The sequence below is a fragment of the Hoplias malabaricus genome, chromosome 8 (genome assembly GCF_029633855.1).
Source record: "Hoplias malabaricus isolate fHopMal1 chromosome 8, fHopMal1.hap1, whole genome shotgun sequence".
NCBI classification, from domain to species: Eukaryota; Metazoa; Chordata; class Actinopteri; order Characiformes; family Erythrinidae; genus Hoplias; species Hoplias malabaricus.
In genome coordinates this window covers 35,584,406-35,600,067 of record NC_089807.1, presented here as the reverse complement: position 1 = coordinate 35,600,067, position 15,662 = coordinate 35,584,406, and the positions used below count along the sequence as shown (strand labels likewise).

The 15,662-nt window shown below is 41.3% G+C and overlaps 1 protein-coding gene across 1 annotated transcript in view; it reads left to right on the top strand.

Moving 5' to 3' along the window:
• The window catches only part of mmrn2a (multimerin 2a), a 28,702-nt gene that overhangs the window by 671 nt on the left and 12,369 nt on the right, over positions 1 to 15,662 (top strand). Inside the window, exons 2-4 of the mRNA XM_066678179.1 lie at positions 13,163 to 13,285; positions 13,505 to 13,611; positions 14,654 to 14,725. Coding sequence (XP_066534276.1) covers positions 13,163 to 13,285; positions 13,505 to 13,611; positions 14,654 to 14,725 — 302 coding nt within the window. The remainder of the gene's footprint in view (positions 1 to 13,162; positions 13,286 to 13,504; positions 13,612 to 14,653; positions 14,726 to 15,662) is intronic.

Sequence of the window (15,662 nt, the reverse complement as noted above, 5' to 3'; positions counted from 1 at the left end):
GTTCTTTTTCATATTAACAGCTTCCTGATAGAAGTGGTTCTTCTATTTTTGAGTATAAAAATTATTTCAGGGATTTGGGAGGCTTTTAAAGCAACACTAATAGTATTTTTACCTTAAACTTCCAGCTTCAAAATCATTGTATTGCTCCACTGACCTGTAATAGAGAGAATAGAGCCTTGGTCATTGTTACTCCAGGCTCAACACTGCAGAAATTCACCATGTTACTTTGGAGGGTGGTAGGAAACCACCTTAATTTCCCACTCCCTCTCCCCCTTGATTTCACGACAGTGCTGAAAAAGTGCTGGGCTCTGCAGCTGTAGGTGGAGCCCAGTAGCAAAAATACCCAACCTTACCTAGTGTTCCTATGGGCAGACAATGCATATGGAGATGGTATATAGTTTAGATATTACTGTAGTGCATCAAAACGCTGTCACCACAAACCATGTGAGAATCTTCTCACTGCTGATTGGTCAAACGTGACTAAGGCGGAAGCAAGAAAGTAAACACAGGAAGAAGGTACATGGACCTTCAAGGGTCTTGGTCTGCATTTGAATGAGATTACTTCTTCCACACCGGCCCAAATGAACCACACCAAAATGAAAACAAACCAGAGTTCAATTTAACCAGACTAAATAATGCAGGGGGCGGCACGGTGGCGCAGCAGGTAGTGTTGTAGTTACACAGCTCCAAGGCCCTCAAGGTTGTGGGTTCGATTCCCACTCCGGGTGACTGTCTGTGAGGAGTTGGTCTGTTCTCCCCGTGTCTGCGTGGGTTTCCTCTGAGTGCTCCGGTTTCCTCCCACAGTCCAAAAACACACAGTGGTAGGTGGATTGGCGACTGTGTTTGTGTTGCCCTGTGAAGGACTGGCGCCCCTGCCTTGCATCCAGTGATTCCAGGTAGGCTCTGGACCCACTGTGACCCTGAACTGGATAAGCAGTTACAGATAATGAATGAATAATGCAGGTGAGAAAATGCCCTAAGTATAACACCTAACAAGTATGGCTGTCCGTCGTTCCATACAGCTGGCAGCATTAGCTGCTAGTCCACAAAAACCAAGCACATACACAAATAGCACCATGCTAACTTTAGATAAATATTAACCCCTTAATTTCCTAAGGGTTCCTAGGGGTTCCTAAAGCATACGCAACCACACTGCCATACCTTGAGACACACAATTCATCTACTGATGTTTGTTAAAATGATTCCTGTGCGTGACTGAACTCTTACAAAAGGTTCTGTATAACCAGAGTAGGATGTTTTAGCAGAAAACCCTCGTCGTGGCTGGAGTGGATGTGGATAACAAACTGGCATGGGCTGATGTTTACTAGCCATGCTGTAAACCTTGCATGAACTGATTCATTTCAGCGGCTGATTATTTTTGTTGGAGAGCCACCCAGCATGAGGCAGAGGAGCAGTTTATGAAGCAAGAGGTATAAAAACACGGGAGCAAAAGAAAGTGGGGTCCGAATTCGACATTGCATTTTGCCATCAGCCTAAATCCTACAAGATAACCTCCCCAGGCAGTTGGCTATCTTCTCCATCGCTGCTGTAATCAGTGCTAAGCTGACAGAGAAACTAAACAATAGGTTGAGGGTGGAGGGTGGCGTACAGCAAGAATTTACAAGTGCCCTCAACAGAGCCCAGGCTGTGTACACAAACACTGCTAAACAGTGCTCTTTTGGCAGGGCTGACTGGCTTGGTAAGGCTTACTCTCTCGCTATTTCCCCAAAGTGTCAGAAGTACACATATGTTTCCTTTTAAACCAAGGCTAATCAATAGTAATTCCTCCTAATGGCCCAATAAGGACAGGCCGGTTTCCTTTAAGATCAGCGCCAGGTTGCTGCTGGTGCTGATGTTTCCAGCAGAGCCGGGTCACTGGAAACTATCACTGTTTCACTAAGGCACATCCATTACAACCCAAATTACACTGGAGCAGGTCTGGCTCTCTGATACTGCGCTCCTCAGGGCCCTTTTCAAAACAGATGCAATTAGAGACACTACTTTAAAGCCTAATGAGGCTGCCTATGATGGGGTTTTCGGTCAGATGTGTCATCAGTATTACAGTAATGATGTACAGGCTTGGGCTGAGAACATGTGCCTCCTGAGAGCCTGCTCTGTTTGGCATGAACTTTTCCAGAGCTTTTGGACTAGGTGGGTGCCCGAACCAGCAAATCTAAATAACAAGATAAAAGATAAGCTAGAACATTACAATGGCAGCTCTACTCAAAGTTTAGGGGCACTCTGTAGTTACAGACTGTAGTCTTCCTGTTGCCCTTCTTGTTATCTTCCTTGTTCTTCAGTGCTCAGGACCACGACAGAGCAGGTATGATTTGGGAATGGCTCATTCTAAGCACTGCAGTGACACAGACATGGTGGTGGTTTGTTAGTTTATGTTGCACTGGTAACATTCAATGTGTACCGTGCAACTTGGAGATTTTACAGATTGCTAGTTTGTGCTGGAGGTCTACATGTCAGGGTGACTGACCTGTCTCGTGTGCCAATCAGCACCCTGCAAGGTTTACACATTACGTTTAGTCCCTTCTCAGCTCTCTTGGAACTGCAGGCAGGCGAGTATTAAAAAAGGTACAGGCTCTAGGGACCAGATTTGTCTAATGAAAAAGCAAAGCCGAGCCAAGCTGTGTAGGTACCATGCAGTGGAAAAGTGCCATAACACAACAGTGCCACATCAATTTCACTGCAGTGAGAGAATGATCCACCGTCCAAAAAGTACCAGTCTTTTGTTGGTCTTGACAATAATAACGAGGCTAATAAATATGCAGTGCAACAGATGGTCTACAGTGTAACTAGAAAATGGACAGTAAGTGTAGAAACAAGGAGGATATTTTAATGTAATGGCTAATTCTAGTGGATAATATTTTCTAGGAACCAATATTTTTGCATCACATTTGATCATGTGACCTCAGAAGAGTAATGTCAGACTACCTCTGTGGTGAAGTGTGGTGAAAAACAATAGAAAATTGTCAGGTAATTTTCTCAGAAAAAGAGTGGAAAAATGAATGGTGTAGAATTGGATGGAAATAAAATCACAGAGTAGCATGTGTGTATATATATATAAGACTCCTGGATCATATGTAAATTAATCCATAGGCTACATTTACAATTTACAATTTATGACAAGACTGGAGCAAACTCAACATCTTGAATGAAAGCTAAGCTAAACTGAGGAAACTCAGGCTTATTAAAGGCTTATTAAAGAGCAGCTTGTGCCAAGGGGAGGTCCAGCACTGTGGGGCAGAGCCATGGGGGACTTTCTGGAGTGAGGTCAAGTGCTGGCATGCATGAGCAGCTCTGAAAGAACTGGTACAAATATCCGGACCATAATGCCCAGGTGCAGAGTGTCTGAGTGGTCACAGAGGGGCTGTACTGGAGACATAAACATTTGTTCTTAGGAGGGCTATTAAGAAAATGTCTCACCCACAGTGGCAAAGAGATAATGAAAGAGATAGCCACATATACTGAAGAAAACACTAACACAGTACTTGGGAGTTGGATATACAGTGTGCAAAATACCTACTTGTAAGCAGAGGGGCCCTATGTTGTACTATATGGACTGAACATTCAAGTCTTATTTCAGTATTATCAAATATAAATTAACAATTTAGATCACTACTGCATACTTTAAGAATAATATAATTAGATAAAATCTATCATACTTATATGCTACTCAAACCTCAAACAAAATCCATGCCACCTCCTCAGCAACTTCTGTTAAGAGTAAAACAGAAGTTAAAGGGAATGTTTATGATTGTGGGGAAACACAGTTCTCTCTGGTTTGTTTACGTTTAGAAGCTCTGTGTCAGTATGATGGAGGAACTGTGTGATTGAGGAGCTGTTCACTTTAAGTGATCCGATATTACGGTCGCGGTGGGTCCAGAGCCTACCTGGAATCATTGGGCGCAAGGCAGGAATACACTCTGGAGGGGGTGCCAGTCCTTCACAGGGCAACACAGACACACACACACACATTCACTCACACCTACAGACACTTTTGAGTCACCAATCCACCTACCAATGTGTGTTTTTGGACTGTGGGAGGAAACCGGAGCACCCGGAGGAAACCCACATGGACACAGGGAAAACAGACCAACTCCTCAGTCACCCGGAGCGGGAATCGAACCCACAACTTCCAGGCCCCTGGAGCTGTGTGACTGCAACACTACCTGCTGCACCACCGTGCTTAAAGGGGTCCAAAGAGTTAAAACAATTAGCATTCATGTAACCAAGGTGAAAAATACAAGGGGTCTTCTAATCCAGTACCCTCTTATTAATGATGTGCTAATGATATTCTAAAGACCTTCTTTGCTGTTGTAACAGCCTTTTAATTTTCTGATATACGTTAACACTAGATACCAGAACATTGCGAGGGATTTGCCACACAGACTCTTCAAAAGAAACAAACAAAAATGAATGTTGCATCTTTACTACAGTGAAGACAGTTCCACTGCTCCATATTTCAGTGCTGGGGCCCTTTAGATATACAGTGTACTTTACACACAGTAAAACTTATTAATGTCTACCATGTTTATTTTTCAGTCAAGTCCAGCACTACTTTCAGAAGACCCCTGGGTATTTAGCTTTTTTTAAGTGCCCCTCCTGGACCTCACAGTTAGAGACATTCTGACCTGTCCCTTCTGTGTGCCTTTTGAGCCCTGTTGCTATGTTCCCAATCCCCTCTTGACTCATTCAGTCCTTTGCACTGGCTTTAGTTAATCTGCTTTCATTGGGACAGTCCTAGCATGCGTTTCCAGCTTTTGAGCTGCCAGTGTGCGATTAGTGCATGGAATTTATATTCAACTCAGTACCAAGATCTCCATAGTTCACCTAGCCCCATTTCTATTACGGGAAGTAATTCAAGTGAATATCAGATAGCTCATGATCTTTCACTTCATCTTAAGGCTTTGTAAATCAATACAGCATAGCCTGAAAAAAGAAAACAATCTTATCCATCCCAGCTGTGTTGAGTGAGTGCCCTTTAGAATGGAACCCAAGAAAAACACAATATAGCCTTGCGTTAATACAGTACCTTAATCGTGCTCTTGACCCAAAGCCATGGATCCAGAGTGCAGATAAAAATATCATGTGAGGATCTCTTTGGCATGGAAAACAGCAAGCTTTTTACAGCCGTGTCCAGTGAAATTTGTCCTAATCCTCATCTCTTAGACGGCAATAAAAACAGTCTGGGGTAGATAGCTCTGTATGTTAGGACGTGTGACTTTTTTATGCTGCGTATCAGAGTGTAAAAGCTATACTGTGTGTGCATGAATGGAAGCTACACTGGAAACTCTGACGCAGAAATATAGAGGTTAGAGGTGCCATTGCTCTCAGGGTGTGTGTGTGTGTGTGAACATTTGTGGGTATCCTCTGTGAATGAGAATCCCAGGAGGGGGAGAATCTGAGAAAAAAGCTTCCCTCAGATTCACTTCCTTCCTCCGAGGAGCCAGTGGAGAGGCAAGGAAGGAGCGGGTCTGTGCATCTGATACAGAAGCAGCAGAAGGGAACAAAATACTCACAGCCATGTCCATCCATGACCTCTTCACCCAGGAACTTAGTCATCACTCAGTTATCATTACACACACAGCAAAACCGCTCAGTAAGTTAAGACAAGATACCAATGGGTGATTCAGATTTGTGGCACCATTTCACCATTTTAATTCTTCTAAATAAATTCTTAAAAATTATTATTATTGTTAACACTGATACTCAGGATGATGAATTGGCACTGCATAGTGTCCTCGCAGAACAGCTCCAAGGAGCTAGGGCTCTGGATTCAATGTGTGTTCTCCCTGTGTGTGCATGGGTTTCCTTCAGGTGCTTCAGATTCCTACCACAGTCCAAACACACATGTTGATATATGGATTGACTGTGTGAAAATTGTCATTGACGTGGTACGTTTTGCTGTCACTGTGGTGATACCATCTAAGATACATTTTGAGTTCTTTTAGTCCGAGAAAAAAACTATACCAGATACTATACCTATAATATTTAAGTTCTGGACATTTCACACGCCCCTTTTCATTTCCAGGACTTACGAAATGAAATGAAATAAACCTTTATTGTCATTGCACAGGGCGGCACAGTGGCGCAGCAGGTAGTGTCGCAGTCACACAGCTCCAGGGGCCTGGAGGTTGTGGGTTCGATTCCAGCTCCGGGTGACTGTCTGTGAGGAGTTGGTGTGTTCTCCCCGTGTCCGCGTGGGTTTCCTCCGGGTGCTCCGGTTTCCTCCCACAGTCCAAAAAACACACGTTGCAGGTGGATTGGCGACTCGAAAGTGTGAGTGTGTGAGTGAATGTGTGTGTGTCTGTGTTGCCCTGTGAAGGACTGGCGTCCCCTCCAGGGTGTATTCCCGCCTTGCGCCCGATGATTCCAGGTAGGCTCTGGACCCCCCGCGACCCTAAATTGGATAAGCGGTTACAGATAATGGATGGATGGATGTCATTGCACATTTTACTTATACAAAGAAATTGTATATAAATAATATTAAATCTATAAAAAAAATAAATAAATCTTACAAATATTCCCTTCGACACTGGTAGAAGGCTATGTTATGTAGCTTTAGGGAACACAACCAGACTTTAAATCCACTGTTGTATCTTTAATGGTATATGTATGTGGCAATAATGTACCCGTACAGCGTCTTTTTTTCTTAGAGTGTAGGTATGAGTGTGTGAATAAATGAGTGAGTGAGTGATGGACTGAGGCATTGGGACATGCTCTACTATCATTGTACAACTATACAACAAAATTTGACCTATCCATGAGTGAATACACTCACACTAGTGATTATAGGCAGTGAACATACACACCCGGTGCAGCAGGCAGCCATCCTCACCACATGCGGAGCGTTTTGGGGGTTGGGCGCCTTCCTCAGGGGTGCTTTAGCCATGGATGTTCGCGCAAGTCATAGGGATCGAACTGGTGACTTTTTAGTACCAAGCCGCACTTACAGATATTAGACCATGACTGTCCCCTGGTTGTCCAGGGTGTGATCCTGCTTTGTACCCAGTAATTCAGGGTGAACTCAGGACTACAACAGTATGAAGTAGTTACAGGACATGCATGAATTTGAGAGAGTAGTAGGCAACTAAGCTCTAAGGATTGTAGAACCTAGAACTGGAGCTACATAAGGATCCTTCTTAAATGTAGATACATTAAACTCCCAGAGCAACAGATAACACAGAGGGAGGGGGAAGAGCTGGGGTGGTGGGCTTTAAAATCTTAGTCTATGGAAAGAGAATGTAAAAATGGAAGATGGATAGGATGTCAGACTGAAAGAGGGAGGGACTTGAGGCATTGCTACTTATTCAGTTACTTTAGTTAATTAATTTGTGGCATTACTGATATACTATAGTGTATCTTTGAAGATAATGAACACAATACTTGTCGACCCTGGGAAGCAGGAAGTGACATACAGGAAGCTCGGAGGCAGCTGATTGGGGGAGGTCAGGAAAACACCTAAAGTGTCAAACAGAGACAAGGAAGCAAAGCATCAGCACTATGTAGAGCATATATAAAGATAAACACAATACACACAGGCAGGACTGACAATGATGTAATCCCTCTGACACAGGAAGTGACAGAAGAGTTTAGGAGAGGCCAAACGCAGTGGAACAGTTCTAAAAGGGTTAACACAAGCCACACTATTTAGTTAGATTACAACAATCAGCCATAACATTATTGTTTCTACACTCACTGTCCATTCTCTGAGCGTCATTGATCATACAGGAGCATTCTGTAGCTCTACAATTACAGATTGATAGCCCCCTCGCCATGGAGGAGGTATGATTTAGGTGGTGGATCATTCCACTGTGTTAGTGTGCGTTGTGCTGGTAAGGGTGGATCAGACACAGCAGTGCTGCTGGAGCTTTTACAGCCCTCAGTGTCACTGCTGAACTGAGAATAGTCCACCAACCAAAAACATCCAGCCAACAGCATCCTGTCTCTGCACGTGTAGGGAAGTGTGTGATGCCCTGTGATGGACTGGCGCTCTGTCCAGGGTGGGTTCCTGCTTTGCTTCCAGTGATTCTGTGCAGGCTCTGGACCTGCCGCAACCCTGATCGGGATGATTAGGTTACAGAAATCAATGAATGAATAATGTAAAAATATCAGTAGCATCTATGAAGGTACAGTTCTGTCCATCTGCTCAGAAGCACATGCTGATGAGAAATCACACTCTTGGCAATGGAACAGAATCAATAACAAGCCATAACAACTGGGGGGAAAATCCACTTACAGTATGTGGAATGGCTGGAAAATGTCTGTAACACACAAAACTAGAAGTCACATGATTTAGTGTTGATTTAATATGATTTTAATCAATCGAGGAAACACAGAGATCACAAGGATGTCCTGAAAACACCTCCAATATCAGCTAACAGCTAAGAATCAGGCCCTTTATGAAAGGAATGAGGAGTTTTACAGCAGAGGAAACTAATCTTGCAGAACTACAGCCCTATTCGAAGCAATACTACAAAGTATAAAGACAACTCTCAAGAATATGGTTGCCATTCTCAGTGCTGTAGAGTAAATCGTGAGGGTAACATTTTAGTGCGGTTACCCTAGTTTTTGGCACTGCATGTAAGCTATAAATGTGTGAGATGAGTTTATTTGTCTTGACGTGCAATCTAGAAAAGAAAAGCTTGAGTAAACTGTGGGATTTTAAAACAATCCCATATTGGTGCTTTTTTCATGATTTGGCAACAAGACACAGAACCTTGCTTTTAAGCCCCCTGCTGAGTTTGCTCTTGCACCAAGAAGTGCACTTCAAAGCCAAAAATTGGAGGCTCTGGAGCAGCAGAGGGGTATAACAGCTTTGGGTTATAAAGACCTATCTGTTCACTGTAGTGACATCCAATACTTTTGAGATGAGATGGAACGGTGATCCAAAACTAAGCAATCACCATAAGTACCTGACCTCACTAATGTTGATGTGGATAAACACCATCAAATCCTCACAGAAATGTTCCAACATCTTGCTTTACCAGAGCTGCAGAGCTTAGTGGTACAGCAAAAGGAGAACAAAGGACCAGTTAATGGACTTTAACTCAAGAGAAACATTGGATGATGTTGTGCTATGACACAAGCCTTGCTACATGTCGTTAAACCCCTATTAATTCTATTTTCTCTCACTGCCAAAGATTTCCATTACCACAAAATGGGTAACCTTGTTTTTGTTTGGTCTGCTTTTCAATCAGTTAGCAAGAGCGTGACAAGGATCTGTTCCAATAACAGTCCCAACCAAACTCAAATAGCTGAAAACACTATTTTTTAGTCACTAAAATGTCTTGAAACTGTACAGGGATCAAAACTGACTTACACACCCACTTATGAGTAACAGGAAGACCTTGTGGGGGTCTCACTCTCTCTCACACATATAATACAAGTTCACCCTTGACCACTGACTGGATAAATGCACTCAAAACAATCCCACACGGTGAAACCGAAAGACTTGGCTGAGGATGACAGTGTTTTGCTGCAACAGATTCATGGCTTCCAAGAGGAGAGAGCAAGTAAAAACAACAAACTGCTATCTGAGTCTCTCTCGAGACTCCCACTGCAAGACATGAGTGGAAAAGGCCTGTTGAAATCTAAGATTTAGGGTGAGAGAATATTGTGGTCATTACCCTGGAAAGAGTCTGAAGAGTAATGTTGAGGAACAGGGAGCTGGAGGCCAGTACACTTTGGTGATTCCCTGCTTAAACACAGCAGCTAAACCTGTAGCACTCAGCTTAAAAATCTGATCACCTAACTCAGGGGTTTTAAAGCGGTTCATCTGGTCAATCACCTGCAAAGCTTGATTAAACCACTTTTTATTATTCTGCATATGTTATTAGTCCCGTCAAGGCAAAAGCACTGCAAAAGCATGTGCATCGATTTGTTCTGTTCTCAAGAATTATAATGTATCCAAAAGCACTTGTGAATTTTGGTTTAGAGGACCATTAAAAGACGGTGATTTCAATGTTAGTGATAGTGAATGTAGCATATAATACTTAATGTTTAGTGTTTTGAAATAACATTTAATTTTTAATACTACACAACAATTTTAAATTAAAATTATACAAGACAAAACATTTTTACTTTAGCATGGAATTTGAACAACCAATAAGCTCACAACTAAAGCTACAAGTAAGAAAATCCTGCCCTCGTTTTGGAGATCAGCACAAGTAGCCTTATTAGAAGTTAAAATAAATGTGGAAGGTGTGGAAGTGTTTGAGCCAAACATCACACAGTATGATATTACCGGAGATGTGTCTAATGCTTTTGAAATCACTGGTAAAATGTGTGTAAATGTGTGTCCTGTGGTCTCTCCCCATTCAAAAAGATAGTTTGAGTTGAAATAACTACCCAGACTCAGAGTGGACAGACTTTCTCATCTGGTTTTTGAGGTCAACCAGAAGCAGTGGACTCTAGTGAACTCTTGCTTTACATGTGTGGAATAACACAGAACCCCACCCACAACGTTATCTGCAGTGACCCCTCAGCCTCTGCATTCAGTTTTCTTAACGGAGCATTCAAACAATGATGTGAAGCAGGTCAAAAAGAAGAAGTGGATAAACAGAAGCGTCTTCGGCACAGATCATCTGGACCTTGTTTGTCAGAGAGTGAGATTGTGTCTTATTCTCGAAGGGCTGTCCCTCAGGTACCGCTGTAAGCAGTCTCAGTTTCAAAATGTTGATCTTCAGACATATTTTCAAAGGACTTAATAATTGGTTGCCCCTGAGATTCTCAAAATTAAGTGAATCACCATTTTCTCATTAATTTTATTTTCTTAATTTTTCTTTGGGCTTAAATGTAGAAGAGTGTCTCAAAATAATGCCAGCAGGACAAGACATGAAATATTAAAAAATATTAAACAAACAAGTCATGAAGGAAATACTCCCACTCATAATACTGCACTGAAATCCCCTTAAAAGCTAATGAAACTAACCCCACAGAAGGTAATATTTATATCATCACTGTCCAATGAATATCATGTATCTACAAAATAGTAACTTTACTGTAGAAGAAGAAAACCTTCTTAATTGTTTGAGAGAGGTAATTTTGGAGAATTTTCACACAATGTGAAGGACAGCTGCTGTATTCAAATGATGCAGTAAATTAAAAATCAACCAAAAATACAGATACATGCTTTTCTTTGGACAGCGGTTATATTTAGCCTAATAATTGTAGCCTATAACTTGTAAAGCATAGTAGAAATGCATGAAATGTCATGGAACTGCGTATGGATTTAGGGCCACTATTATCAGTGGCAAAGGTTTATAAAATCCTCAAAATTTGGAGCTGAAATGGAGTTTCTTATCCACAGCTAATCTTCCAACATCAACAGAGGACCTCACTAATGTTCTCATGGCTAAATATAACGTTTTGGAAAAATACAACACAAAAAATAAATTATTGCATCATTGTTGACACAAGGCCGAGGTCAATGACCTACAACGTTGGATTCATCAACTCTTTTCTCATTGGCTGTGAACATAATGGGGTGGTGGTTTTTTTTACTGGCACAGAACAAACTGAATTATGAAGAAAGGTCACTAATGGGTCACAGAGTGGTCTTAGGCAAAGAGAGTCATAAAGCTGTTATGATGGGTGTTTGTGAATCTGGCCCTTGTGTGAGTGTGTGTGTGAGTGTGTGTGTGTGTGTGTGTGTGTGTCAAAACATCTGCAGTCAAGCTTAGGCACCTCTGGTATAAAAGCTATGGTCTGACACACTTCTATTAGATGTAAAAATCTGGTTTAGAAATGTCCAGAAGTGTAGTGTTGACATAAAAATTAAACATAAAACATTAAACATAACATTAATGAATGGTTTTTCATCACAAGATCATTGACACAAACATCCGGATATTGCTTAATTGAGCTTAACGACACGTATTGTGTTCCAAAAATCACATACATGCTTCAGAGTGAGACGACAATATCACGTCCCTCTGGACGATTAATAATCTTTAGCCTCTACAGTGAGGGTCAGGAAAACAATGTCCTTGACTCACAAACAAAACAATGTTAAGACCAAATTAAACGGGACAAGGAACCTTCCGTTGGCCAAACTGATAGTTAAGGCTTTCTTGAAAACAATCACCACATGAAGTCTTATCACAGAAACATGTGCACTATTGGTCATTCATCCATTCTGGTAGAATTATTCAAAAATAGTTACTGACAGTTACAGATTTAAGGATAATGCTCTTATTATTTAAATATATGTGAAAACAACATGGTGCTTGGAGCAGGTGCCCACAGCTGCTCTCTGTGCTTGTATTAGTAAGTGAAGGAGGTGCGGCGGTTGTAGTGTTAAACTGTGTTTTTAGACTCTATTGATGTGAAGATCGGCCACGCTTTCCTTCAGCTGAGGTTTTTCTTGTATTTTATCTTCAAGTGTACAGAATTCTCACTTTGTTTCTCTCTATCGTTGCTGCTGGATTTTGCCTTTTTCTATTCGGAAGTATTTCTCAGTGTGTTCTTGTGCTTGGTTTTTGCACTTATCTCATTTTCATGCCCTTTTTTGTAATAAAATCAAAATTGCTAGTGTGTGTCATGAGCCTTTTTTTTTACATCCAGAAAACACACAGCTGAAACAGGAAGCTTTTTTACATGGTTTTCACAAAACACTGGGGGATCACATTATTTCGCTGGAAGAAAACAGCAGAGGAACGCCCCGACCTTTCCCTTGCACATGAAATTAAGGGGTATGCCTAGTCCATATCGTATTTTATTTAACTAAAAAAATAAATAAATAATTGTAAGTGTGCGGCCCGGAGGTGCTGCAGGCAGTGTCACTGTCACACAGCTGTAGGATCCTGGGGTTGTGGGTTTGAGCCCTGTTCCGGGTGATTGTCTGAGAGGAGTTGGTGTGTTCTCCCCGTGTCCGTGTGGGCTTCCTCCGGGGGCTCCGGTTTTCTCCCACAATCCAAAAAAGAAAACAGACGATGGTAGGTAATTGGCAACTCAAAAGTGTCTATACGTGTGAGAGTGAATGCATGAATGTGTGTCGCCCTCTCCAGAGTGTGTTCTGGACCCACCGCGGCCCTGAATTGGATACGTGGATACAGACAATTATGTGATTAGTTCATTTTTCGAGGTCATCTCGTACCACAATTTAAGAACCACTGATGTATAGGAATCATGCTGTTGTGTCTTCCAGGAATTGGTGTGCGTATGTGCACAAGCGTGAAATCACTGTGGCAGTGGCTTGTGGCACTGAGAAATACATCATCAAGTCCCAGAGCCCCTGCCCTAATGGAATGCCAGACTGCCAGCTGATCCTGTGAGTGAAATCCACATCACTGTGTGCTGGCATACCTGCCGCCATGTGTAATTTATTTATACACGCCACTGTGCCGAGAAAAAATATGCATATGCAAATTATACCTGATATTTCTATAACAACTAATCAAAATGCCTAGGAATAAAACCTCTAATATATGTTTTTTTCCGGACAGTGGTGAAAGGAAATGATGTCACTGAATACATTGTTGTGATGTAGGTACAAGCTCTCCACTCGGCCAGTTTACAGACAGAGGCAGAAGATCTTCACCGCGCTCCTTTGGAGATGCTGTCCAGGTCACGGGGGACAGAACTGTGATGAAACAGGTACCAAACATTTAGATAAAGAATGTTTTGATCCTTCAGACCCCAAACTGGTCAAACTTCTATTGTGTTCTGTTTTAAAGTGTTTTTGTGTAAAGTATAATTGAAATTCTTAATCCAAACATTCTTCTGTCATTTTATGGTAGCTGTAGGATTAAAAAGGTCAATTGTCATTTTATTCAACAAAAAATAACAGTAGCAATTGGTCCACATTTAAATAAGTACCACAACATATTATCTCCGAATAATTACTTAACATCTCAACATAATGACTTCATTTTCTGAACTATTGTCATAACCACTTTCCTGTAATTATTAACTTTGTACCTAGAAAAAAAAATCTCATCTCTGTTCATCAAAATTAGAGATTTAGATGTTATTTCCAAGAAAAAAAGTCCTCCTGATGCCTTACAATTGTCTCAGATGTATCATTTTACCTTTGCCTTCATGCAGTACACACAGATCTATGAAAATGTGATTAATCTCCACCACAGCCACACCTCTGCTGCTGGTAACAAAAGGAAAAACCCAGACTTTTCTATGGAGTTTTAAAAAATAATATGTAATATATATATTTTAAACTAAAATCCTAACTATATAACAACTCATTTTTACACACGTCACAATAATAATGAAAAAAGTTATATATAAAAAAAGATCTAACTTGATTTTACTTTGAGTAAAACAGTTTAACTGCTGCCAGACAAAGATAAGTTGGAAAACATAACCGCTGATTACGTTTCTCTTCTACCTGACAGAAATGGGTTTTTTTTAATACTGAGAACTGATAAGAAAGAAAATTTGGATGGAGCTCGACACTCGTTTGGCTCGTTTCTCTCCCGCTCTTCTTTGAACGCATCTAAAATTAAAAGATTTATGACTCATCTTTTAGGAGCTAATTTAGAGCAGATTGTCTGTGTGCTGAATTGCCCTTAAGCCTCATGGCTGATCTCATGGGAAAAGGCTTTGTTTATAGAAATTTGAATGGGAACCAAGAACCAGGAATTGTGACGCTGTACCTTTGGTCTGTGCTTTATTATTTCAGTCTCAGATGGGCCAGAAGACTCCAGAACATCCGGAAGAGTACATCCGGGGGGGCCAGAGCTTCGGCACACAGGTGCAGACCTTAAACATCTTTCAGTGAATGTTTCTCACTGGGTTCAGTTCGCTGCCCAGGTAAACCCCAGCATGTTACCAAACTGGAACAAACTGGATGCTAGACCAAAACACAGGAAAAGACTAGGGTTTGATTTCATGCTTGGGTAAACACTGTCTACTTTAAGCCTTCACTTAAATTAAATTTAATTAAATGAAAATTAATAGAAACGAAAATTTGGACATCCTATTCAGAATGTTATTAGAACATTTAATATTGAGTAAATGCCTTTGTTTTTTTACACAGTCTTCCCTGTGGTCACAATAAAATAAACACACTTAAAAAATAAAGTGGAGTTTCTATTCCATTTACAAAACTTTGGTTATCAAATCCCGCTTGCCTGGATGAGCCTGGTCTGTGCAGGCATGCAAGCTAGTGCTCCTGCTGTCACTCATCAGCTCCAAGTGTCACATGGCACAATGAAATCGCACCATGGCTCAAGATGTTTTGGTACACAGGATAAACTCTTTGCTGTGGGTTAATTTGCAGTGCATACCCCTTTACTTGTACAAAAATGATTGAGAAATTCTGTGTTTGAGTAACACTCTTTACATACTCAACCAATTTATCTTAACTATTATCATCATCATCATCATCATCATTTTCTTCTCCGCTTCTCCATTTCAGGGTCGCGGTGTCTTAACTATTAGCCTTATTTATTTATTTTTTTTTAACTCTGAGGCTGGATGAGAGTTCTTAGTTATATGCTTGGGCTGGGGCAGCAGTGGATTTATGACTGCAGCCAATCAGATACTAGTTAGTTTTTATCAATCACATTCAATTTAGCCACTCGACAACAGGAATTGTTCATCATTCTCCATTACAGCCATTCCTCTTGAGTGTGCTTCCAAATGAAGACAGTAAACCGCGCTGCTATTGGCCAGAGTCTAGTGAGTGA